This window comes from Anguilla anguilla, chromosome 6 (genome assembly GCF_013347855.1).
Source record: "Anguilla anguilla isolate fAngAng1 chromosome 6, fAngAng1.pri, whole genome shotgun sequence".
NCBI classification, from domain to species: Eukaryota; Metazoa; Chordata; class Actinopteri; order Anguilliformes; family Anguillidae; genus Anguilla; species Anguilla anguilla.
This window is the reverse complement of record NC_049206.1, coordinates 50011467-50038721: the sequence shown is the minus strand read 5'-3', so window position 1 is coordinate 50038721 and position 27255 is coordinate 50011467. Positions and strand designations below refer to the sequence as shown.

Genomic DNA, 27255 nt, shown 5'->3' with positions numbered 1-27255 from the left:
GCTGGTCCCAAATTCCTCCTGCAGTTTTACATATTCATAATATGTTACATTACATACACACACACACACACACAGACAGAGACACAGACACACTGCATTTTGTTTCACTGCAAAACCTGCAAGACCACAAGAGACTCAGGTTCAAGGACTACACTACCCTACTGCACTACAGTAACTGAATCTGGAGAGCACGCCTCTCCACAGGCACATGCGTGCACTTACATTCCCGACACCAGTGCGACCTTGAAGACGTGCTGCGCACTGGACGAGGGGTTCCCCATGGACACGTTGAGGGCCCTATCGATGCTGAAGGCCACCTGGTGGAGGTAGCGGTCCGGCGGCTGCCCGTAGCCATCGTAGGGGACGTAGACGTAGGGGAAGACGCCATGGAGGTGGAGGCATGTCTTTTGGCCTGGAAGACAATAGAAGAACAGTACATACACATGCACACACACCACACACACACATATATATATATACACACACACATATTGATATATGTGTGATGTTTTTATACATAACACTTCATTTTGAAAACAAAAACGTCAAATTAAAATGAAATGTCTGCTTGCCTTTGCTTTTATGCTGACATGTAAAGGTAGCCATGTTAACAGCCTCTTTAAGAAGGGGGAAGAAGGGCCGGCTGTCCTCGGGTTATGGTTAATGGGCAGTGTCTCTTAATGGCCAGTATCATCTTAGAGTATCTCATTAGCCGAAGTATCAATGATATTGCTTTTTTGGCAATTTGCCCCATTATTGCGAGCAGCATTTGAGATTGCAGATCTGTAAATCATCACAGTATGCAGAATGCGCCATATAATAGGAATGCGTACTGCAAATATAATTATAACAATGATAATAAATGTTATTTATACAGCATGTCTATACAGCTTATTTATTTATATACCGCGTTAACCAGGCTCCAACTATGCCTCCCCCTATTCTATTTGAATTCAAACAGGCAGTTATGCTGTATCATGACCAAAATGTTCAAACACAAAAACACATTAAGCACCAGATAGAACACTAGAATGCATGTAAAATGCTTTTAAATTTGATTAATATGGGTTGTTGGGATCTAAGGGTTGAATTTTTATTCCTTGACAGTTTCACATTCTTTACATTTATGTCCTTGCTCAATTTTCTTCTGAACCACACAGGCCAGACTAATAACAACAAGATCCATGTCTAAAGTGTATTCAAAAAACTTAAAATTGTCCCTAAATCACACAATGAACAGCTGACAAAACTTTCATTCTTACTATATCAGAGAAAAGGATAAAATCTCACACAAAACAACCGTGTATAAAAAATCTAGGTAGGAAATAAATGTCTGAATCTTCCAACCACTAGTGGGAGCTAGCCAAGAAATGCGCAACGTGCTAAACTACACTTTTAGAGTCACAGGATTCAAATTCAGCCTCCTCTGCACTCCCTGTTCTTCTTTCCAGCAATGCCTGGACCTCTCAGGTATGCATACAGGCCTGCCTATGAACCACTCTCAGGAGATCATGGGGTTACAAGGGACCAGATGTGTATAGTAGTGAACACAGAACGGGGCTGGTCACAAAAAGGTTGCAAGGTTGCACTGCTCCTGCCTGGCATCAGTGAACAGCAAATATATACAATATGCAACACATAATTTCTTAATTCTAATGGATGAATTAGAGGAGGCTTTCTTAATTTTTTTTGTCTATGCTGCACTTGATTAGTAAATACATTATCTGTGACCAGACCATTTGTAAAAACGTAGTCTATATGTTGAAATGTAGGGTTAGGGTTAGGGTTAGGGTATTTAAAATGACAGTATTCCATATAGTACTGTCTGTACATTGTTAAACGCATGCGCACTAGCCAGTGGAGTCGCGAGTCTGATTGGTGGGAATGCAGGTGGGAGGAGCATACCGTGCTGCTCTGTATCCCTCCACTCACCCCCACCTCTCTGGTGGCCCATCGACGGTTCTCCACCCTCAGTTCATAAAGCGCTGAATTCAGTGAGCCGGTGTGCTGGAGACAGCCACAGGAGCAGCTCCACCATGTTATAAAACACAAAGAGCTGCGAAGCCATAGCCGCCTTCACGTGCAGAGTCTTAGCCTGCCCCAGTCTTAATCGGCTGAGGAGAGGCTCGAGCACGTCGCCCGAAACAAACACGGCCATGTGACATCGCAATTTGCCCCGGCGAGGGCCATTTTACAGAAGCAGTGTAGTTCAAAACCCCCAATCCGCTCAGAAAGGTGGAACATAAGGTGGAACTTGCTAAAAAAAAATAAGGTAATAAGGAGCGCTTAAATTGATGCCAAAAAAAGTACATTTCGAACCAATCTAAATGAATGCTGCATTACCGTGTACATACCTAGAGAACAAAAGAGTGGCAGTGAATGCAAATGCACTCTATGAGGTATAGGCCTAATTAATCAGCACAGCAGTACTAACAGAAACACAGCCAGTTGAGGGTTCGAAACAGAGAAGGGCTAAAATGTGCCACATTGAGGTTAATTCATCCAAGTTTTTTTCAATTTAGAGAGCCTGGACCACATACACAGGTCAGGACTTGATTGTAGTCGAATCCAGCTGATGTCCACACTTTCAGAATGACAAAATCTTCACATTAGATTTACAGCAAAGCGGATTCTGAAAGACAGAATGAGAAACCCCAAGCAGGCCTGCACATACCCGAGTTCATATTTCAGCCGACTGATGTCACAAGTAGACTGGAATTTTTAATTCGCTGCCACATATAATTAAGCGTGCGGCGCTAATGAGCTTGCTGACGTGTCATTTATAAAACCGGCCCAGTGGTATACGGTGAATCGGAACAATACATTGTCTGATCTCGGTCTGTTTGAAAAGACTTCTTTTTTTTTTTTTAAACTAGCCCGATGCTTTCATCCTTTCCCGTTCACCCACAGTGGGGGGAGTGCAGGTTTCAACAGTCCTCAGAATAATCATTCGTGACAGAAACAACTGGACATACTGAAAGGCATAAATGGATCATGGGAGCACATCTGCACCTTTCGTAATAGCCTGCTAACTCCGGTCTGTGGAGCACGCGTGGCGCAGACGGAACGGCATACATTATCCCGGAGGCGGCTGCAGCATCTGGCGACTGTGCCGCTGGACGGCATCGGCGTCGCACCTCCAAGACCTTCTGCCGTACGCAGAGCCCGCGTGTCTACACCGTCTATTACTGTAATCAACGCAGCCCCCCCCCTCCCTCCCTCCCTCCCTCCCCCAGACTTGCTTCTCCCCTGTACCTCTCCAGTGTGTGAAAACACCACGCAGCATGACTCCGCGGCTCGACAGACCCAGCGTTGCAGGAGTTTATTTCTAAAAAGATAACCTTACCCCTTGGCATTACACATTACAGACAAACTGTAGGCCCATCTATTTTTGTTGAGTTTTTTTTTTGTTGTTTTTCTGGTCGAGTATTGTGATGCTGGAACTGCCTTAATCCTATTAACAAAACTGTGGGAGGTTTAATGGCCTTGTGTTTTGAACTCCCCGTGAAATACGGTTACAAACACAAATTAGACTTGGAAGGAAACCGGAACTCCTAACGGGTAACCCCTGGCAACCTCTGAAAATCTTTCTCTGTTTTCATGGAACAGAACAGAAATGAGCAAATCTATTACTGAACAGGCCGGTGTTCAATACTGAAGCACTGAATCCAACCCTGCTCCTTGTTCCAGCACATATTTTACTCGCACTAAATTTGGTAATGATTAAGAGTGGTCATCGCGTTTCTGTTAGAACACTAATGCACTTCATTCCAATTTATATTTAATATCACTTTTATGGTGCTGTTATGATAGGACTTCATTTTACTGCTACGCTTGACAACTGAAAATATGACGTGCGTGGACCACACAACCGAAAAAAATAACCTACGGAAACAAGATGGAAAACAGGTTGTCTGTTGATGAAGAACAGTTGTAAATCAAGTCTTCCAGCTATTTTTAGGATATTGACCACAACTGCCGACTAAAATGGTATCTTTTTCACTTTTTTAAAAGTCAAAACAAGGCTGATGATTTAAAAATAGAAAAAAGGGGAGGGGCATAAGCCACCTACCCTTTTGTTTTTTCTCTCTCTCAGAATAAACCTGACGGTGAAATCTGGCAGCACATGCAGGGGGACCCAAATCCTTGTGGATCCACTCATAGTGGTGATTTACTGGTAAACCAGCGTGGCTCTCTTCACTCTGTCGGTCCAGGGGGAGAGTCCCTGTGACCCGCTCTCTCTCTGAGGAGCAGCGCGTCACAAGGCCCGTCTAGACGGAGAGACAAGTGGGAGCGTCTGCGCATACAGACGATCTCCTCCCCTCTCTCCGCCGGGACCTCTAAAGGCTCCCCGCTCGCCGAGCTTTCGGGTCCCGGTGCGAGTCGCCGCCATCTAGGAACAGCTGCCACCGGCACCCACGCCGCAGCCTGCTCTGTCTCCTCCTGCAGCTGAGCCGGCACCACCATCAACAACGCCGTCACCGACGGCAGGGCCCGGCGGCGCGCAGGATTACGGCTGTCGGCGGGAGCAGATAAGGGAAAGACGGACGGGGCGGCGCGGTCGGAGGAGGAGAGACGGCTTCGGCCGACCGGGAGGGAGCGGGCGGCGGAGCGTGACCGCGGAGGGCCGTTAGCGCTCCCCTGAACCGCGGCGCGCGCCGACAGCCCCGCGTGCCGCACTCCCCCTCCTCGTTGCCGCGCACATGCAGGGGGCTGCGATAAGGGATGAGATCCACGGCACACCGCCCCGGGCCTTATCTCCGGCATCATAACCCCCGGCATCATCCGTCACCGGGAATAAACCGCGGCCGCACGGAACGGACGGACGGATAATGCTAAAAAGGGAACAGGCCGTTCCTGCCTCTCTCAAGACAAATATTGAGAGAGATGCCAAACAGGACAGGACCCTGAGGGGGGGGGGAAGAAAAAAAAAACAAAAGGGTCGAGGCACAGGTCGAAACCGTGACTCTTGTGTGAACCAGTACAGTCAGAGGCGCACACAAAGGCAGCAGACTGTCAGAATGCTCAGGGCTGGAGCGCGTGCGCACGCGCGCGTGTGTGTGTGTGTGTGTGTGTTAACTCAGACATATCCCCGGCGCCAATCGCGGACTGCTGCAGTTGCTAGGCAACGGCGCCGGCGAGCACAAGCTTGGGCGCAGGCAGCGGGGAGAGGCATAAACGAGTCATTCTCTACGCCCAGCTGGCCGGGGAGGCGGGGAGCGATATCCGACCGAGCGCTCGGCCTCGCCCGCCGCTCTTTCAAAAGCCCTTCCTGTCGGAGTACTCCCCGGGCTGCCCGTCAGCTGCCGAGCCACCGTTTTTTTCTCTCTCGCTCCCTCTCTCTCTCTCTCTCTTTTTTATGAATGAACGGGAGCCCGGAGGCGTGCCTGCTGCGGCACCGCTGTCTGGGGAGAGCGGCGGCGGCGGCGGCGGCGGTGGCTGCGCACGTGCCGTTCGGTTTTTCCGACGGCTCCCCGAAAAACCCCACCCCCCCTCCCTCCCTCTCTCCCTCCCTGGGCTTTTTTCGCCGAGCGTCGGAATGACTCAGCGTTCCTGCAGCCCTCCGTACTGTACCCTCTCTCTTTTATTACTGTACCCTGGAGGGGAGGAGGGAAAACGCCCCAAAAGCTGCATCCTGAACAAGCACTAAACGGAAGGACTGAAGCCTCGTTCCTCCCTCTCCCTCCGTACTGAGTTCAGGACGGCTCTAGCCAAGCAAAGCCCGCTCTGTCACTAAATCCACCATATCGCTCGCCGTGCCACCTGCACAGCCAGCCCCGCCGTAGAGGCCGCCGCCGCGTAGGACCGCTTCCAGAGCCCCGCGCTACAGCGCGTGCTGTCGCATTCTCCTTTGTTAACCCTCTCCTGCTGAAAGGGAAACTGTGGAGCTCTCCTCAGTCCGTGGAGCACACTAGCATCTCCAACCGCAGCAATGCAGATCCGGCTTAGTCTGCAGAGGCCATGAAGAGACACCTGCTGCCTTTCTATGAGAACACAGAATCCCAGACAAAGCGGCTGGACGGACGCATCAGGCATTTATTAATCATTCTCAGAGAGACCATTTACTGCCATTAATGTGTAGGGTATGTCTGAATACTCGTCTTTTTATTTTAACATAAAAGGTTGTTTCAAGCTTCAGTGAGACCTGAATTTTCAATAACCCGGATAACTCGGAGATTTATTTATTTTTTAGTGAGTGCTGTTATTTCGTTAGTGCAAATCATTTACATTTAAGATTGCTCCGGTAATAGCCTATAAAAAGGACTTTTCCATACCTTGAACTTGAAAGATGGCTGGTGAAAGCCTCATAAAAAAGACTGCACCATCCCCACAGCCGAGAACCACATTCATGCACTGGTTATAAACCCAAATAGCGAAAGCCTCCTTTCACATCCCTTTCCCCAAAGCAGCACGACAGGACTTCCTGTCTATTACTGCAATATTAAAACAGTGCCAAACACGCAGAGCACCTGAGGGACCCAAAATAGAATATAAGAAAGGAATTGGGGTCTGTTTGTCTGCCAGTGTCTAGCTGTAACAAAACAACTACAGGTTATTATCTCCTCCTGCCACCAGGAGGAGCTAGTCTCAAAAACCCCCGGGAGTCAGAAGCAGGACTAATGCACTGAACCTCAGATTCCATCAGCTCCTGTCCACAACAGGGTTTAACATGTTAACGCACCCATCCTATGCAGACCGACAGCTCCATCAAAACTGATCCAACGGAAGCATCTGTGCAGCAAAAACAGCAGACACAATCGCATTCACACACACGCACACACACACACACACGCGCGCGCACACACAGGCATGCGCTCTATTGTGTGCCCGTGGAATCAGCAGAGAGTGACGCACGCTGGAAACTAATATGCGCCACATGAACGCACATGCCAATCAATACGGCTTCTGCCAGCGGTGGAGGATTTTCACCATAATTCATCCTCCGCTGCATTCTTCTTTTTTTTTTTTTTAATGAGTTAATTGCGGATGGGTGATTTATAACACCTCGCAGTGGCGCCGCCGCGTTCCGAGCGCATTACAGCGAGCATCGGAAAGGAGAGCAGCCGGTCTCTGGGCTTTTTGTTTTTCTCTCATTAGCGCGGGCATTAATCTTCATGAGGACGCGCCGGGTTCGCGGGCGATTCGCCGTGCTGTACCGGGTTTTACGATGCGATACGCGACTGGCGCAACGATGGGGGGGGAGGCGGGTAGGTAAGGGGGTTTCCGGTCGATGTTCAGGCTCTGCACGCCTGTCCCGCCGCAGAAGGGAACCCTCACCTCGCCCGCCCGCCCGCCCGCAGACACCTGCGGTGCCCCCCTAAATCACGCCCTCGCTAATGGATTCCCTCCCATCTTTGGCTCACTAAATTAACGCGGGGTTGTCCTGGTAAGAGTAATCACTTTGCAAAAACAAGAAATTTATGCCCCGCTTTATAAACCAATTAACCAGGGTCGTGCAGAGCTCTCGGGCTCCGTGTACCCCGTAGTTAGAGCCGGTCCGCGCGAGACTATTGAAATCCTGCCAGGCTTGCGATTTATGAAGCCGTGCTCTTGGGAGCGTGCCCAAGATGGGATCATGGAAGCAAACGGGACTGGCAGTGCCGTAGAGGAAAATGCAAATGACCCCCTCCCTTTTTAAACGGGTGGCGCATGCATGAAAGTGGGTGTGGGTGAGGGTGGGGGCGGGGGCGGGGGTGGAGCTCGGGTGCAAGGGGAATTGGCAGACGGCGCTGGCACAGATGCAGGGGTGGGAGAGAAGCTATTTTAGTCACATTCGTCACAAAGTCTGCTGACCTGCTGCAGAGGATCCTGGGGCAAGTGGGGATCTTACTTACACCCCCAAAGCAGAGCAACCCACCACACCCTACACACACTCCTTACGAGAGAGAGTGTGTGTGTGTGTGTGTGTGTGTGTGTGAAGGGTTAAATGGCCCCCCGAGAGAAAATAAAACAACCCAGGGGTAAGTGCCAGGTCAGACATAACAAAAACGTCCCAGCCAGGTCATCGCTGTGAGGTCAGCGAAGGGCCACTCGGCATACGCTGGGCGTGTCCAGCCAAACAATTCCCCCGGAGTTCATTTTCGAGCGATTGAGGCCGGTAACGAGCGCGGCGTGCCTGCCGCAGGCCCCCGGGCCCCCCCCTCCCGCCGCTCCCCGAAATCCGCCGTCGCCCGCCGCACGGCGCCGCTGATTTACCGCCTTAATGAAAATTAAGCAATCAGTTCCACGCCTCGCGACTGAGGTCCTAATCGCTTTTCGTTCCTTTCCCCTCGCAGCCGCTCGCTAAAGAGAACAAAGGCCAGCGCGCATTCATCTGCGGCGCCGCTTCACACGTTTACAGACGGGCCGTTTAAAAAAAAAAATGCAAACAATCTCCCCGGCGACCCGGCGCTATTCCGTGGAGGGGGCCGCGTTCGACGGCGCGGCCTGCTTCTCATGCAGAGAGCGTAGCGCGATTCATTTTTTTCCCCCTCCGCGCTCGGAATAAAAGCTTGAAAGGAGCCAGTGTCTTTACGGAGAGGAGGGGAAAGCTCCCGGGCCACGAAATCTATTAGGACAGGCCCGCAGGTGCCACCCCTCGCCCGAAACGACGCACAGAATCCTGAACGATTTTCAGACATGTCGCCCACATCCGAAACTTAGAAACACCCTTCCCCACCGTCGGCCGTTCCTCACCGACCTTGTGTACATAAATTCCTGAGCAAGGTGCAGGCGGACTCCCAGACCTCAGACATCCTCGAATTCATCCTCGCTTTCCACCGAAGGCCCACAAGCCAACTGCTGCTGGTGCACTGACGCAACGGCACTCAGTTCCTGGCTTGTGGACGGCTCAGGTTTTCCATGGTCTGGGACTCGTCCCTTTTCTGTCACCCGTTTATGGGCACGTGGAGAAAGGCGAATTCCCCGAAACGCGAGTCTCGCCGTGTCACTGGCTCCTTTGTGCTCCTCAGCGCCCTGACTTCATTCACCGCGAGAGGGACGCGGATCGACTCCAAACCCTGCCGAGACTCACTGTCTGCACTGTTTACCGGGGGCCCCGTTTCCAGCGGCAACGTCGTCTTGGCCGGGAGCCCGACGAGCAGAGCGTCCAGGACGGAGCGGGGCCCCGGCCTCATGCTGTATTGATTACGCGCTGGCACGGGACCTCCGAGAACAGCACCCGCCGTGCAGCTCCGCCGCCAGGGCCTGAGGGAGCCGAAATATCAGGTCTGCAGCGATACCCCCCTCCGAGTCGAGGACCCCCGTCCCCTTCGCGGGGCTCCAGAGACTTCAGGCCCTCCATGTAGCGCCACCGTCAGGCCTGAAGGGAACCTCGTGCGAGCGGGGGGGCACGTGGAGGGCATCAGGAAACACCGCGTGCCAACCGCTCTCCGCTCACAGGAAAGAGCCGCGTTAGCTGGGAGGAGGGGACTGCGCTGTGAACTGTACATGACTCAGTTAATCCAGCATGCCTTCCACGGAGCGCCATCCTTAAATATGCATGAGACTCAACAGCTGGGCCTGTCCACCTTTCCACAGTTGTGCAGGGGACTCATTAAAACTTCAGCTAAAGCTACTACACCCAGTAGGCTATAAATCATAACAACACAGCTGGAGCGATATACATCACAATGGCACACCTGGACCAGTAATATCACTAGAGCACCCCTTTGCTAATGCCATATTCAGTAGTCTATACATCATAAAAGCACAGCTGAAATGATATGCACCATGTAGCCTATATAGAAAAACACCACACCCAGACACACTGTAACAGTACATCGAGTACATACAAACACCCTACCAAAATAAACCATAACCACATACCAGGAATAGTGAACATCCTAAACGTTCACCAATAATATGCACCATGACAGCACACCCAGTGTTGGTCTGTATCACAGGAGCAAAGACACGGGTGTGAACACAGCGTTTCCTGAAGCCGCCTTCCTGTTTTTATGCTTCAGATACTCGTACGCGGCCGCACGCAGAGTCTTCAGGTTCACCCCAGCAGACCCCCAGCGCCTGCAAACCGTAGTAATTAATTTCAGCCGAAAGATTCCATAACCTTCCCAATACTCCTCCCATCCATCTCCGCGGGGAAAGAATATGACTCGTCTGACAGGGCGCAGTTCATTCATCAACTGCCGGCGGAACGGCGCTAACGATCCCGCGCGCTGATTAACAGTCGCGGGCGAGGCCTCGCGGAGGGAGGCGGGGCCCGAGGGAGCGGGCCCAAAGACGGCTTGCCGCAGACGCGCCCGAGCTATCGGAAAGGGGGGTCACGACCGGGTTTCGCCGGAGATTAGCACGGGCTAGACTCAAATGTCACCTCGCAGCGACCCCCCCACCGCGTGACTGGGACCTGCGGGGACAGGGGGGGGCGTGGCAGGGGACGTCAGTCAGTAAAATCACACCGACAGCTGGACAGCCGTTTGTTCACTCCGTCTGGCTAGCGTATGCTTATTAAGTAGAAACAGAGGCTCTTCTCCGGCAGCAAACATTTCTGACATCCAAGATATTATCTTTTTCTTAGCATTAACATATAACACGTTTTTCCAACGCGGAGCGTGGAAAACGCGCACTGATTTCCCATCGGGGTGGAGGTGGCAGGGAAAGGCAGATCGAAAGCAGCTGCATGCAGCACTGCGGCAGCCTCCGCACCTCCACATCTGTCTCCAACGCCGTCTTCACCTGTCACCAGCGCTGACACCGCATCATCGAGCGATACAGGGAGTGAGATCAGCCCAGAGAACTACAGCAAAGCAGGTGCCACTGAGGGGGGGGGGATGTGGAAACCCTTGCTTCTTCTGGGCCGGTGGACCTTCCGTACCTGCTGGGCCGGTGGACCACGTGCAGGGTTGGGCTCTGTAGCTAACGCTAGGAGTAGGGAGAACCTTTCGCTCGTCCGTAAAATGCCTTTTCAGACTAAGCTGCCGTTTGTTTGCCATTATTCTTGGCAGCAATGAAGGAAACAAGAGTCCCTGAACGGCAAACCGACAAAAGAAAAAGAAAACGGTAAAAATATCCCTGACGTTTTTTTTTTTTTTCCTCTTCTTTTGACGGGCATTCTGGGCCGGTGCGGCAGCAGTGGTAAATGGAAGCTTTTACCAGATGGCTCCCTTGAGAGGGGAGAAGAGCTCTCTGCAGCAGCGGCATACAGGTACGCGTCTGCCGAAAGCTGCTCGGCCCTGCCGTCGCCCCGCCTACCCGCCCCACAACCTCTCATTCAGAGAAAGTGGGGTCCGCACACGGCGGCGGGTCCTCGCTGTCATTATCAGCCTAAATGGAAGAACCCGGCGAACCCATTTCCCACACGTTCCAGACACAAAACAGCATCTGTTTATCCTAAGTGCTCTCTCTCTCTCTCTCACTCTCTGCCTCTCTCTCTCTCTCTCTCTCTCTCTCTGCCTCTCCAATTAATGACTGGATCACAGGGAGAACACAGGTGAGGGTGAGCGAGTGTCCAGGGAGATGGAGAGAGGGAATAACTGAATTACCCATCACCGCTGGGATATTAGTGCCCTAAAAATGGCGCCCGGTCCCCGCGACTTAGACTGAAGGATACACCGCTGCTGTAGACTGAAGGGCAGGGATGGGCACTATAAAGAGACCGAAAACCCGCCTCTCCTGACTGTATGCTGGTTCCCCACCCATCACCGCCATAACAGCATTCCCTCCTTATGAACCCTTTAAAAAAAGGGTTATGGTATTTTTATTGTTTCGTGTTACATTTTTATTGTTTCGTGTAACCTCTTCTTAGGGCTCCTCATGGGTGCAGTCTGTATGAATTCGGAACTTGTACTTCGGTTTTTGGCTAACACAGCTGACCTGGACTGGTGATGTTGTGCTGTTGGATATTGCTGGTGTGCGAGTGTGGTTATCCAGGTTTGATACTACTGTTCATATTATTCTGTTTCTCCAATATTGCAAGTTGTTCTGCATAAGAGAGTCAAATGTGATGCATACGGATGAAATGTGTGATGAACGTAACGTAAAGAGGTACATAAAGGCAGTCTCTACTGCTAGTTGCTTTCCTCTCCTAACCCACAAAGGCTAGCTAGCGAAGCTAGCGACAACTGCAGCAGACCTACGGCAAGAAGGATGGCTTTCTACAACAGCTAAAAGGAACAGTGATCAAAGAATCACCAACATTTTATTAAATAGACTAAATAGTATTGTGAATAAAATCACCAGTTTTTCTTGGCGACTGTCAGTTAACAGGCCTTCCCTTGGAAGGTTGTGGGTTCATGTCCTCCTGAATACAAACGCACTCAGCTCCCATATCTGTATGGAGCTGCTTGTGTATGCCGCACACCTCCCCTGGAACGCACACACCGCACACTTCTGTTAAGTATAAATCAGGTCTTACTCAGGCAGGCCCGCTAAGCTAAATGCAGTGTTTTCCAGAGTAATCGTTTCTTCATGCAGACCACCTTCATAAATCTGAACGCCTTAACAACCCTACTCACCTGTGCCAACAAAGTAAACAAACAAAAAAAACAGGACACCACATGTCCCTAAATGAATATCATAAAACATGAATGTGTTGAAATTCTTATTTCAAATAGTTATTCAGGGGCTCTCATCGGGCTCTGTGCTCATCATTAGCATGGGCTGAACCCTAATTCTAAGAGGCCACAGGATCATGCCTTTACGTCACAAGACAAGGAGCCCACAGTGGTCAAGTATATCTGACTGCAGGATGCGAGAGGGTCAGGGTTGGATGTTGACGGGTGGGGTTTGGCATCAAACACCACTCACTGACGCGTGCAATTGCTTAAAAACAATTCTGCTTTTCCAGTGTCTCCATTGTACTACAGGGGTAGATGTGTAAAGGTTGGGTTTGATATCAAGCCTGCAGTCAGATGCCTCTGGCAGTGGTTGACACACCAGCTTTCATCCAATCAGGGTAGACTAGCTTCAGGTTGCCAGGGTTTCCCCAACAACTGGCCAGGTGCCCACAGACAACCAGCCCCTGTATGGCACGCACCTTTCCTCTGCCTGGCACTTGCTATCCTGCAGTACTGTGCAGGCCAGTGAAATGGTCTCCGGTTTGTGTGTGTGTAAACTGGAGTAAGACCACATATTTCAGCAAGGCTCTGTTTTGTGTGTATCACGACTGTATATTCAAGAAGAAAAATCAACAGTCCCAAATAGATGGAGAAAAAAGGGAATTAAAAAAAACATGTATATTATTCTTAGCTAGTTCTTGCTAGCATTGCGACAGTTTGTTTCCTTTGTTACACAGTACTCATTGTAATATTAATTCTCATAAATTTAACACGGTCAGGATGCGCTTGTGGTAATTAATTTTGCCTATTCACTTAGCTACTTACATTGCCCCTCTGACACACTGAGGCCCAGATGCCAGACTCCGTTCGAGGAGCATCTCGACAGACTGGACGCTTGGCTGAAGCTTTCAGCGACGCGTCCGTGACCTGATTGTGAGCAATCTGCCCTCGCCGAGCCGCGTCTGCGCCTGCCATGCTAATCTCCGCCGTCGACGCTCACTGCGCTTGCGCGGGCGACCGTCGCCGGGGGTGGTGTCATTAAAAGATAAAAGGGCCGCCGCTGCCCGGGTCCCGCACGGGTCGCTGAACCCCGCCTCGCTGCGGGGGAGCCGCGGAAGCCCCCGGAAAGGTAACGCGAACCGACGCGCGTCACTCATCCGAGAGGACCCTCCGGCTCTGGCCTGCGTCTCGTCGTTTTTTTTTAGACCGCCTCGGAGGGTGGCGGGAGACGGAGAGCGCCACAGACCGTGACCGGCGAATTAAGGAGCAGCGCTGCAGTCCCTGGGCCTGGGAGCAGCAGGACTGCGAGGGGAGACGCTCGCGCCGCGGAAACAGAGCGGTCGGGGGGAGGGCTGTGATCACTGCAGGTGTCGAGACAGTCAACAGACACTGCTGAATGCCCAGTAAAGGGATGAGGCTACCTTTGCTGGCTGGTGCCCAGCAGTTACACCCTGCGGCTGTGAACTCCTGGTCATAGTTGGCTAATGACAGTGCTTGAGGGCAAGTCTATACGCCCTGAGGTGAATTCATCCCAATCAAACCTCAAGGCTAAAACTAAATGAAAAACCTTAATAACACAGGCAATTTGAATATTTATTCAATAAGCATTGTTTAAAGAAAACTAAGAGGCAGTTGAAACACTTGGAAAAAGGACAGTCAACAATGGTCTGCACATGAATGTACACTCGAAATTTTCCCTCCACTAACAGAAAGTTTCACTAGCCAACCATAGCTAGTTGTCTAAATCTTTGAGGTGAGCCAAGCAATAAAAAACTCGTTTTTGCTACAGAAAACAAAGTGGAAAAAAAAAATCTCAGTGGGTCTAAACATTGCAATGTTCCTTTTTTTAGGACACTAAAACCAGCATCCCTTGGGCCCTGATGTTTGAAATCAGCAGAAAAACACAGCGTGGTTCCTTTAATAATCATGCAGTAGGAGCACAGAGCTCTGCACCAGCCGAAAGACTCAGCCGTCACACTTCTGATTGCTTTTTAAATATGTTCACCGTTTACTAAAGCATTATGGCCCGCGCTTACACAACGCCTCTTTTTAAAAATTTAAATTCAATTTAAACGAATGTTCAAACGAAATAAAGGTTTTGTCTGCTGACCCATTTCATTTGCATATTTCAAGCAACTCAGCAGTTGTCTGCGATGCTCAGACGCTTGCTCTGAATGAGGCGTTTGTTTAAAGCCCTAGACGTACCGAGTCTGAGGGGCTTCTGGGACACCGCGCTCTGCTACCTTTCACTGTGATGTGAATAGCCAAGGCCTGTCAATCCTAACTGCGGTTTTCAGTACAGTGACACGGAATTGACCCTCAGTGGAACAGTAGGGAGACTTGGAACGGACTGACGCAGAGGCAGCCGTTTCTCGTTGCCTTCAATACAAACCCACAAATTCGGCCCTTTCTATTTTCACAATATTACTACGTACAAATCCTCGCGTTCATCAGCATTTTATTTATAAACAATTCCGCTGTTGACTTTTTCTGGACCATTTAAATTTAATGCTGCTTGATTAGGCTGGAGTAAAACGCTGCTTGAATGTAACCTGAAAACCTGGCCATTTAGAGGAAAATAGGCTACACAGGGGAAAAAAAATCACAAATTATTTTTATCACATATACTCTAGAATTAGCCTGATATATAATAGCAGTGTGTCATAAATGCTTGTACTATTCCACTGAACATCCTCTTCAGATTATTTTTCTTAAAATTTGAAATTATTATTCACATTTTTGAAGTTTCAATGAATTAACTTTTACAAGAGGGTTACAGACATTTTTAACACTCGTCTCAGTTCAGGATGCCAGTATTTGTAGCGTTTCCCCAGTGCTGAAACATTACTCGTAAATTCGGGAATGGGGAGGGGCTGCACGTGCGTCCTCCGAGACGTGTGGAGCGCTGCGTTTCGTGCAAAGCCTGCACAGGTAGACCCCACAGGTGTGTGATGAACCAGGGGAGTGCTTCTGTCGGGGAACACCCAGCCGACCAAACCACCCTTCCCCTGGACAATGCTACAGTCAATCAAACGCGGCCGTGCAGGGACGCCGGCCTCGTTCCGCGTGGTCCAATCACGGTCAGGGATTCGGTTCTGGACGGTGCGGCGCGTCGCACACGCAGGGGGGGAAAGCGTGCATTAGCGGGAAGCCCCACCCCTTTCGTCCTTCGGTTTACACAATGCCTCAGACTAATTAGGAAACGGTCCCTTTCATTTCAAGGAGGAAAGAAGGTTTAGTTTAAAAAGGAGGAGAAATTGAATGGCCTCGGTATCAAAGGACGCTTTAATTGCGCAGAGCGTCTTTCACAGCAGCAGAACAGCACCCTCACAACCGAGGGAAATACATTTACAGCCCACTATTTTACAGGTGACCTTAGAAAAAAAACATGGTGGACCACCAATAGGCAGGCAGAAGACAACTGTAATGTGTTTTGCCAAAAAAAAAGAAGAAAAGAAAATGTTATTAATTTACATCCCTGAACAGCAGAAGCAATTAAAAAATATATTTTTTTTAAAAAACACTTTCACAGTTTTTCCTCTTTCCACAGAAACAGAAAATGTCCTTGAAGGCATGCGCCATAAAGGGTCCTGCTTTCCAAACGTTCAGCGGCACGTCAGGCCGGGAGAATACAGATGATTCATACGCACTGATACGGCACCACCGGCAGCTCTAACTCACTGGACGGGCGGAATAAAGGAAGTCCAGCGAGACGGCGGCTATCAAAACGCAATCTGAGTGAGGCTCGAGTCCGAGAAAGCTGCTCGCACGTTTCCGCGGTGGCGGGAGAGAGAGGGAGAGAGAGAGGGAGAGAGGGAGAGAGAGAGAGAGAGAGAGAGAGAGAGAGACCGTCTGCGCTGAAGTGGTCTGATCAAGCGAAGCGGGCCAGACAGCAGCGCATTTTCCCTTAACATGTCTGCCTGCCTTGCTTTTTTTTTCTTTTCTTTTTTTTTTTTGCTCGAGTAAATTTGATATTCATGGCATGCCTCCCTGCCACACATCAGAAGGCGTAAGGGGAGGAGGGATTGGTGCGTTAGGCGAGCCAGAGACGCACGTGCGTGCGCACGCTCGCGCACACACTCCACTCACGCACGCCGCCTTCCGCAGCCGAAATATCGGCGTGGAGAAAAATCTGGGGAGGAGTTTAGAAGGGGGGGGGGGGCGGTTTCAAATCTCTCCTCACAAAAAAAAACTGATTTACAGACGCTATTTTTAAACGGGAGCCGTGAAACCTAAGCACGGGGGCACTTTCTGATTTCTAAATAAACGCTTATCGCCGTGTTTTCGTGCTGTCGGGTCAGCGTCGGCGTGAACGCCTTTTAATGCGAGTCCTCTCTCGCGCCGTATTCCCACAGCACTGTCAGAAGCAAGCCTGGTTGCATTTTTTTTTAAAAACAAGCCGTGCTATTTTTAGAGGCAGCCCGCCAAACACCCCCCCCCCCTTAAATAGGCCTATTTTCAAACGGGCTACATCGAGCGCTACGGCGTAAAAAATTGACAATCGCGTTAGTTCCGATGGAAGGAAATGAGGACACACGATACGACAGACCGTGGCTTTAAAATAAGACATGATTAATGGGCACTGCATTCATAAACATTTTTTTTTAAAAGCAGTTGTCTGTCTTGGTCCAAAACTTGTATAATGGAAGCAGTATCCATAAAGACTCTGAGTGATACTAAAATACACTGATGAAAGCTCATTTGCATTCAGTTTCACAAATTTATGCGCAAATTTTTGTGCAATCTAGCGGTGTTATTCACATCCAGATATGACTTCCAGCACAGCACGATGGATTCCAAGCAGTCTATGTTCCAAATCATAAAATCTGGCCGCCAAAAATCTTTGGCAATTAAGTCGTAATCCGCCCGAAATTACAAACGACACCACTTGCCTGAAAAAAACAGACAGAGACGTGCCTCTTCTCTGAAAAACAGAAATACTGGTGAGTGCTCGACCGCAGTCCCAGAATGCCTTGCAGTGGGATCGCAGGGTTAGGGTTACAGCCAGGGCAAGTCGCAGCAGACTCTGAGTCACCCACGTGTGCACGCCAACTTCCTGTTCTCCACCCAGACGTGGTGGCTCAGACACACGCGCGCGCTGGGTTTCGCACTTCCTGTGGTGTCTCCCCGACTCCAGCGCGCCGCGCGCTAGCTGCAGAGAGCGACAGCTGAGACAGAGAAGCCCTTCAAGCCGGTTTTTCCCCCACTCGCTGCTCCACGTCGGGCGGCAGCAGTTTAAACCGCCTTTGCAGCCCCGGCGAAATCACTTCCTGTCCGTCTCTAACGGGGGCGAGAGCGGCCCCTGAACCCAGAGCCAAACGCAGACGAGACGTTGGCCCACCCGCCCGCCCGCCCGCCCACCCAGATCTTATCGGAGCGGAGTGTCGCAGAGCGTTTCCGTAGCTGCCTGAGAGCAACTGTGCCATATCAGAGTTCGGCGCGATGAGGACAGGAAGCTGAGGGGCCGGAGGGTGGCGCAGACCAGGGCAGGCCTGAGAAAACGTGAGCCACTCTGGGCGGTGTGGAGGAGGCTCGGCCAGACGGAGGAGGCACCGGACTGCGGACGCACCGAGCATTTTAAACTCATCCTGAAACCACTCCCCCTCCCCGCGCCCCACCCCACCCCACCCCACCCCACCCCACAACCTCCACAGCCCCGCCTGTGTGTTCTAACACAGCACACGTCTCCTATCGATCAAGTCTCTCCTCTGAGGCTCCAAACTCCATACGTCAGAGATCATCCCTTTACGATTCCGCGTTGTGAGCTCTCACCTTTGTCGCTCACAGTAAAAGTGGCTCTTTTCCAACTGAGCCAATGTGGGTCTAGGGCCCTCAGAAACACTGCATCACTTATTTACCAACAAAGACGAGAGGCTAATTTACCCCCTCGCGCGGGCTCCCCACGTAGAGTTCGCAGAGCGGGAGGAGCCGCTACCATGACTACACCGCCAAGACGAGGAGCCGACTGCAGCCCCATCAATAACCTGCCAGTCTGCATATTCATCAGACACGTTCACTACCAGCCGATCTATCAACTCTGACGCTCCCGCAAGGACGACTTTAACCCCGGCCGAACAAACAGGTGCCACCGCTGAAGAGCCTCTTTAACTCTGACCCTCACCTCCATTTTGCACTCTGCGCGGAGACGCTGCGTTCGTTCTCAATTCACCCAGGAGACGCGATTCTGAGAAAATTAATGGCAGATTCAGACAAGGAGAGAAGAGTGCTCCATCGCATAATAAACTGGGACGTGCCAGAGTCGCAATGATAAAAATTGGTGTGCTCTGCTCAAGTCGGGGTGTAGAATTGCAACAGATAGAGGAAGAACAACAGTTCCCTTATGAGTCGATCTGGAAAGCAGCAACCGCTAAAGGAATGTAACGCAACGTAGCGTACAGCAATGCACCGCAGTGTAGGGCGTTTCAGATCGCCATAGAAACATGCGGGACTGGATAAGTGGAAGAGGCCAAACTGGGGTTAGCACTTGACTTTGGGACTGCTCCTGTCCTATTAGCACTGGTTTACACTGTACAAGGAGGACAGAAAGGCCCTTCCCCCAGCAGCATGTGGCAAGTTCTCTGTGAGGTGAATGGAGGCAAATCACACTTACGAGGGATAATGCTGCAAATATCAGGACTGTTTTGGGATAGGAGGTTAAGTGGAAATGAAGCGATACGCAATTTGAGGTAGGACGCATGCAGGCCAATCGCATTTCAATTCTCCAGTAGTGCTAAAGACGCAGGCCGCATTACCGCGGTCACGGCTCCGTAGTGCTTCGCTCCCTCTAATTCCAGCCAAATGAAGGACATCAGCCGTGAATTAAGACGGTAATGATAACAATGCCAGCCGCACGCGCTCATTACGGTTCCTCGCTGGCTGGCTGGCTGACTGACGCCGGGGCCGCCCTCGAACGCAGCCGGCTGCACGCGCGTCCGGCGGAACGCTCCGGCCGCGGGAGAGCCGGAGCGCTAAACGGTGTCGCTTCTGCCACGCTTCCGTCCCGGGAGCGTGGCAGAAGGGGCCGGGAGCGCCAACACTCCAACGCTCCGATCCTGCCTCCAGAACACTCTGCCGCAGAGGTGTGTTCAAACCTCTACTGTTGAACCGGGGAGAAGCCGGCGAAGCCATCGACCTCAAGGGCCCACGCACTGTAGCAAGGGCACCGCGTCGCCGCGAGGGAGCGGCGCGGCTTCCCGGGATGAGTTTCCGCCGCCGCCCCTTACAACCACCGGCGGGGCGACCGGTGGTTGTAAGGGGCGAGTCAAATTGCGACGCAATCAGATTTTTTTTGTCATCATCATCATCTTCCGCAGTAGGAAACCCTGTCAATGCACTTGCGGTAATAAATCTGGACTGTAGTGATTCCAACAGCGGCCAGGGCAGCATCGTCCAGGGTAGAGGGGTATCGGTCGGCAGGGTATCCCCGTCTTCATCAATCAATTGACCCTACTGGACCCCCCCCCTCAACTGCCTGTCAGTCACAGAGCCCTCCGCAACAATTTGAAAAGAAGCGCATGCTAGTTTACGCTCTCCTAGAATTGCAGAAGATGGGGTAGGGATGAACCGAGCGAAAGATTATGACTGTCCGTTAAAATTTGGGAGGAAATGGGGAATGAAACCAATAAACAAATAATTAAATAGCCGTTCTGGTGGTGGAACTGCCATTTCACACGGCCTATGTCAATAAATGACTCAATGGAACCACTTACACAGGATGAACAATCTCACTTGAAGAGTCAATGTGTTCTACTCGGAGCACCAGCTCAGTAGCTTGCTGGTTTCCACCAACCAGAGAAAAATGCAGTAGTAGCTCATTCAAATGCAAAAATGAAATATGTGGTTGTGAAGTCACCGACACTAAATCACGCAAGTAGAATAACTCTCCACGCAGTGCCATTTGTAGAAGGTAAACTCGGTAGCCGACTGTTATCATACTGGGGACATCACTCAGCCGAAGAAGAAAGTTAACCGTGTGGAAAATGACCTCATGGTTACTTTTTAACATTGTCAAATATAAAAAATATCACATTAAACTGGCCTATTAAATTGTGCTCTTAAAAAAAAAAAAAATTAAAAACAGTGTCCGAAATGTCCATATCAAATTATTTAGACAATAATTAATTCAAGAATTTTGGCTTATGAAAGAAAAAATAACACAAGACGCGTTACTGAATTGGAAAAGGGAAATCTCTCAAATATGCAAGAGAGGGGATTTAGACTTTTTTCTCCTATTCTAAAATTATTTGCACGTCCACGATTTGTCACCATTCAGTATTCGGTACATTGTTGAAGTCAATTCAAAAAGTAATCTAATTCCAAATTTTTTACAATTTCTACGTAAAAATGTTCTGTGTGCACACAGTTCTAAAAAAATGCCAGAGGCTACACAATAATCCTACAAAGGCAGCCCACATCATGACAGTGATGAAAAAAAAAAAAACTAAAGACTGGAATTGATTGATATCTTGAGGATATGGAAAGTTTTGCTTTCAGAACTCGGAGTGCAGTGGCCCATCACTGAATCCTAAAACCCTTTGAAACCAGATAACTTTGTGAAAGAGTTCCAAAATTCTTCCAGCAACGCAAGGCACCGATGACAAACAGACACAGAGCGTGTAAAAGCTTACCACACGGGCCTAAAGACATTTAGGAAGTACTGCTACACACGCACGCAAGCAGTGCATTCATCAGACGCTGAGGCGGACATAACATTCATTGATAAAATCATAAAAAAAGCAATGCGGCAGTATGGAAGTGGGCCACAAATATCATCAGTGAGCAGACAGGTCACCTTAATGGTTAATAAAGCCAGGCTCGCTGGCAGAGAGAGGGGTCAGCAAAGGTCCTTGCGGCCGACTCTTCAAATGGGGCCTTTAAAACTTCTAATTGCCACTGCAGTCACGAGAGATCTCACCCCAGGATTCTCCACAATAACATCGCAGTCTTGCAGGGATTATCCAGGGGACTGAGCAAGATTCCCTTTGTATTTTATGGATCTGTGGTTTGGACACACTTGTGGATAAAATGTTGCAGCTACTTCTGGAAGACCAAATAAAGCTTAGTTGCAATAAAAATTATTTCAGGCACAGTGACATGCAGCATTTCCTGACAACATGCTTTACAACTGGGGGAAAAAACCGGACTTGAATGCTATCATAGAACACAAGCAGATAATGAATAAACAGCCCGAAAAGGCTAAATAACACAATTAAAATAAAGAGGGGAATGCCATTTCTACAGAGACAAATGCCTTCCTACTAATGAACCATCCGGTCTCCAAATCCCCTCCATTATCCTGTTAATGGATATAGGAGGAATTCCTTCAGATGGCATTAAAGTTTCCTGGTGTGATGAGTTTGTGGGGGTGCGGGGGCCTCACGATTTATCAAGCTCTGTGGTCCACTGCTTGACCCCCTCATTTAGGTCAATTGGTCGTGCAGCACCCCCACCTCCCCATTCCCCCTCCCCCCTCACTGAACATGCACACACAAGCAGAGGCTTATCAGGCCTCAACCAAGCCTAAAAAAACAACAGGCTGTGTGAAACTCTCCAACTGCACATCACAAGCACTGTCTGCCCTGAACACAAGGAAGACCACATCGTCCCTTCAAAGGAGAGCACGAGTAGGCCTCATATCTTTCAGTGCTTTCTCAGTCACTCGCTAATTTACAAGCGTCAGGTGTTCTTACACGAGGGTAGAAACTCTGCATCGTGCGTACATCCATGCAGCTGCATACTCGGGTTTCTTAATTACCAGTCACCGCACTGCCTGACTAGCCAAAGTCATGTATGTCAAATTGACAAATAATGGGTTTAAATACAAGTACAACGGGCTTAAATACACATGGATGTATTTTGATCTGGATGCCGCCTTGAATCCTTTGACAACAGCGTATTGGGAGGTATTGCGCTGCGGAGTATAAAACAGTGCAGCGGTCTCCTACACGTGGAGCCTGGCCGATAACGAAAGAACAAAGCACAAACAGGAAAAGTGGTGTCGGATGACCAGGGAATGGAGGGAAGGGGAGGCGGAGGAGCAGGAGAGGGGGGGGGGTTCTTGCGTGCCAGAGCTTGGCTCAGGTCAATGGAGGACAGGACAGTGTGAGAGAAATACAATTTTGTCACTCATAAACAGAAGCACTCAAAGAAATTGGTTTCAAATAAGGGCAGGTTTCTGCAACGATTAAAATCTGAGAATTTTTTTATAAAACTTTTTTCCAGCTTCTCCTACCCTTTACTCCAACTTACAGGAGTGATTTTTCATGTTCCTTACTAACAACGATCTGAAAGACCGGATTATGACCTATCCCTTAGATTTAGGACACAAATGGTACATTTGCATTAGCCTGTGTCTTCAAAAGGGCATACTACTGTGCAAACCTGAAAGTAATTTGATTTTCATTTCTTTTCATGCAATCAATCAATCAAAACACATATTCTGGAACAAGATCATCATATATATATATAGAATTGCAATCTCTGTAAGCGGATCATATTGATTTATTTAAACCCAATTAATGGTGTAGAGGGTTTGAGTGCAAGGAGTATTTCAATAATGTATTTCTTAATTTTGCAAGCTCACCAACAGACCAGCAATTAATATGGCAAAATATGTCTCCTAGGTTACCTCAGATAATGGTTCTGCTACTGTGATTTACAATAAAGGCCTAAACATTTAAATTCAATAAGTATGACTGTGAAAATTCTAATCAGAATAACATTCTAACATCATATTATTTTAAAAAAACAATACTTGCAGCAAGCATAATTTTGCATTTCAAAATGACTACAAAAGGGTCATTTTGGATTTAACCACAAAAGAAATTATGAAATAGGCCTATATGACAAGGATAATCAGGAAGATAAGAGAAAAAAATCATTTTGGTACATTTATTCCTACAGAGAAATGTACTGTGCACAGCTCACAAAAGCCATTTTGACAAGATTTTTAATGTCAGTGTTACAGCATAAACGTAGGGGTTCTCTCTGCTGGAAGGGTGTTGTCCGAGTGGACAGCCCAGCCAACTTTAGCAAAACTTACAAAACATTGCAATGATCAAAAACACAGGACCTTCTATTCTTTCCAGATGGTGATGCGTATTATTTTGGGAAAAACAGGAACTAATAGGGACTTACAATGTCACAAGCAATGTGGGTGTCAACTTTACCAGGAGGCCATATAAAAGTAGGCTAACTGTGATGAAAATTCCAAAAATAGGCCAGGCCACTATCTTCATATATGAAAGACAAGTGCCTTCTATAGCCTACTATTGAGAACAAATGCACTGACAGGACCCTTTGTCCACCATCAGCCCCAGTAACTCGTCAAACTTTAAACTACAGACCACTACCAAGTAGCCAAAACCTTACTCCACAAACATCTGTCCAAGTAAACGTGTGGGATTAAAAAAACCCGGGAAATCAAGAAAGTTTTGTTCTATAGAACAGCCTGCAATGCAAGAGAATTATGTATGGCACCCTAAAGGAAAGATGCCATCACCCTGTAATGACAGCAAGTTATGATTATTTTGGAACCATCAACGTAATCAACAGTTTTATGCAGGTCGGTCAAAAATCAAGTGCAAATGATAATGATGGCGATAAAACCTGAAATCCTTGCGAAACCTTTGTACTAGTCCTCCAGGAGCACTTCACTGCTTGGGCACAGTACATTTCTCAATGATGTGCACAGTTGGGAGACAAACTACTTCACAGAGGACAAAGCAAATAGATATTTTATTTAGCCCATTTATTTTTTTCCTTATTCAAACACAGAATGGTAACAGAAAACGTTTGGTACATCCACATCGTTGAAAATATCATGCAGTAGTTACATTTATTTCTTCCATGACAGCCATCAATTAATGTCTTTAAATGTATGCGCTGAACATTAGCTGAACAAAAAAAATTCAGTCTTAACCTACCATTGCATTAGACACCTATTGGCAATTGGCAATCCCCAAAGCAAAACACCGGATTTCTTAGATTCTAAGTGCAAAACAAAAAAAAGATATTTCTGGTCCTTAATTCTGTCTTACATTTTTTATGGAACTTGTAAAATATTTTACACAAGGTGTCAAATATTCTCTAAATTACAAAAAATCAGGTCAGCATATCAGGATGAACGAAGCCTATGCTTTAACATAGAATTACTGTATAACTGATCATAAGAACAGATTTGGACAGAGAAAATACCAGACACCAGTCCCAGTCCCTGTATGCTTTATAGTGATCCAGCTCAACAGAACAGTGTGCTGATGAATTGCAGTGTCCTTACACATTACAAGTCTAACATTAGGGCATGGTTCTAGGTCAAAACTTTGTTTCCATTAGAGTGAGAGGGGAGCATCTTACGCATATAGCAGGGTCTTACACGTGCCAAAATCACAGCAGCTCTTGGAAAGACTGCATAAAGCTGTGGCAAGTCCTCAGGTATGCCCAGCAACGGGCCAAATGTCTTCACATGGACTGTAAGCGCACAAGAAACAAATAGGTCCTCTTCGCTGACAAGCCCAATTCTCAACAACAAAAAAATGCCAAGAATATGATCAAATCCAAAATGGGTGGGTCCGCCTTTGTTTTTTTTTAATGTAGCAGATGCCAGATATGGGTACAAATCTGCAGACGTCCCTGAACAATTACCGGTTTCCACAGTAACAGAAAAATAATGATGCACCGTACAGCTGAACGAGGCCTGCGCTCGAGTGCTTCAAGAGGGTAAAGAGACTGTATTTAAACAGCAAAACAAAGGAAACGTTTACTGCATAGATAAAAACATATTTCAAGGTATGTTTATACTAAGGTTATCAGCTGAGAATTTAATCGATTTTGAAGATAAATTTCCCCCCACCCCTCTTAGGCAGTTAACCAAGATTCTTTTCCGCTGTCTTATTTATACTCTTCCTTATGCTGTGGGACGTTACTTGTATGCATTACAGTGTTAGGCACATCATTCAACTAATCTCTAATAGCACAGGTAATGTGTCATCAATATATGCAAAACAAGTAGTAAGACACGCTTAAACACACCGCAACAATGGTAGCTGGGTTAGCATGTAGCCAACTAGATAGCTAGCGATCCGTGCACCGTCCACGTTGAGGAAAAGCACAGCTAATACAGATGAGTGAGAGACGTTAAGCCTCTAGTCCTGGAAAATACTCGCAAACAAAGCGAGCATTGAAGAATGCGCCAAATGGCTAAATAACATCCTCGGGACAACGACGCTGGACCTGTAGCTATAACTTTTCGTAAAGCATTATGTACAAAAATACACGATGACACCATCTAAGTCACATAGTTATCAAGACATAACGTTTGTGTACCGATTAGCTCGGTAGCTCGTCAGTGTTGCGAACTAGAGAAACGCCTAAAAATATAAGTTGAAAACACAGACAATCAATAAACGGAGTATCCTCGATTCACATGGACAAGCAAATTAACCAAATATGTTTTCTTAAATGCAGGTAATCATCCGCAGAGCAAGAACTTTGCTGTCCACTCAACAACAACAGGCGTGAAGCGCGTGGCGGTAACATGCAACTGTAGGGGTGACCCTTATAATTAAAAACGAAATTGGCACACATACCTGCCGGTGTTGCCCCGAAGATCCGAACCACTGGCACCCTCTTCACATCACTCTCTCTGAATTCAGAATAACAAACGTCCAGGTCTTTGATGGGACTTGCCATGTAGTAGTCTGCGGTAACGATGCGGACTGCAAACATGATTGCTGTTGTGGAGATTAAAAACTACGAGCACGTAGAGTATGAACTGGGGCAACATCCAGGAAAAAACGAGATTTCTTTGTCCCGATGACAATTCCGGCCAGTGAGGTACAGTGTATAAATTCAATCTTTTTAAGTACAACTAATAATTGCAAACCAAATCCTTGATGTTTTCACAGAGGAGACACGCGGGGTTGCTCCTATTGAGACAAACATGATTTCTAGCTAAGAAGTAGGAGTAATCCGAGCTGCAGCTGTTGAAATCATACCGTAATGGTGGTTTCTTTACCACTACCGCTATGCTGCTCCTGAACCGATGTTGTCCGACTTTTCAGCATCAAAACTGCAACCAGTCTTAGCAATAGATAACGGAGACAATAACGTGTTTCCACCAGCCGTGCCTATAGTTTTAACATCGAGGACTCGGTCTTCAGATAATCGGAAAGCACTTTCTTTTCACTCTCAGTGTGTCCGGGTGTTACCGCATATCCTTTCGGAAACATTTTTATTGTTTGCTTATCCTTTGGGAATCTTTCTAGTAATATTTCACCCAAAAAATGATACCTAGCGACCTAGCACGAAAGCGAAATCATTACGGTTAAAAATCCAATGTGGCAGCCCTTCTGCCTCTGGTTGTGTGCTTTCAATATGCCACTACAGGCATGTTCCCCCTTCTCTGTAATATGATCACAGCACTCTTCAGTAACCCTAATCAACACCATTCCTCTCCGGCAGACCCTCCCCTATCCTCCTCCTCTACTGGTTAGCTACTGACACACTGCAGCATTCTCAACAACACACAGGTCACAAGAGTCATCATCCAGTCCCATTTGATGATTTAAGAACTATCTAAAACTCGTATTTTAATTGGCTGTTTTATGGTTGTATCTACGTTTTCATTGGCTCCATGCATACTGAGGCGGGACTTATGATTTCCATACACGCATCACATTCTGTTTAATGTTATGAAACCGTATCTTTGGCTTGTTTCTCTGCAAAACTATAGAACTAGAAATTACGTTGTACATTTACTCAA

The 27255-nt window shown here is 48.3% G+C and overlaps 1 protein-coding gene across 1 annotated transcript in view; it reads right to left on the bottom strand.

The window, feature by feature from the left end:
- Nucleotides 1-27028, bottom strand: part of rev3l (REV3 like, DNA directed polymerase zeta catalytic subunit) — a 59970-nt gene extending 32942 nt beyond the window's left edge. Inside the window, exons 1-2 of the mRNA XM_035422120.1 lie at nucleotides 26081-27028; nucleotides 223-412 (exon numbers count right to left, since the gene is read on the bottom strand). Coding sequence (XP_035278011.1) covers nucleotides 223-412; nucleotides 26081-26219 — 329 coding nt within the window. The 5' untranslated portion in view covers nucleotides 26220-27028. The remainder of the gene's footprint in view (nucleotides 1-222; nucleotides 413-26080) is intronic.
- Between the last annotated feature and the right edge of the window lie 227 nt (nucleotides 27029-27255).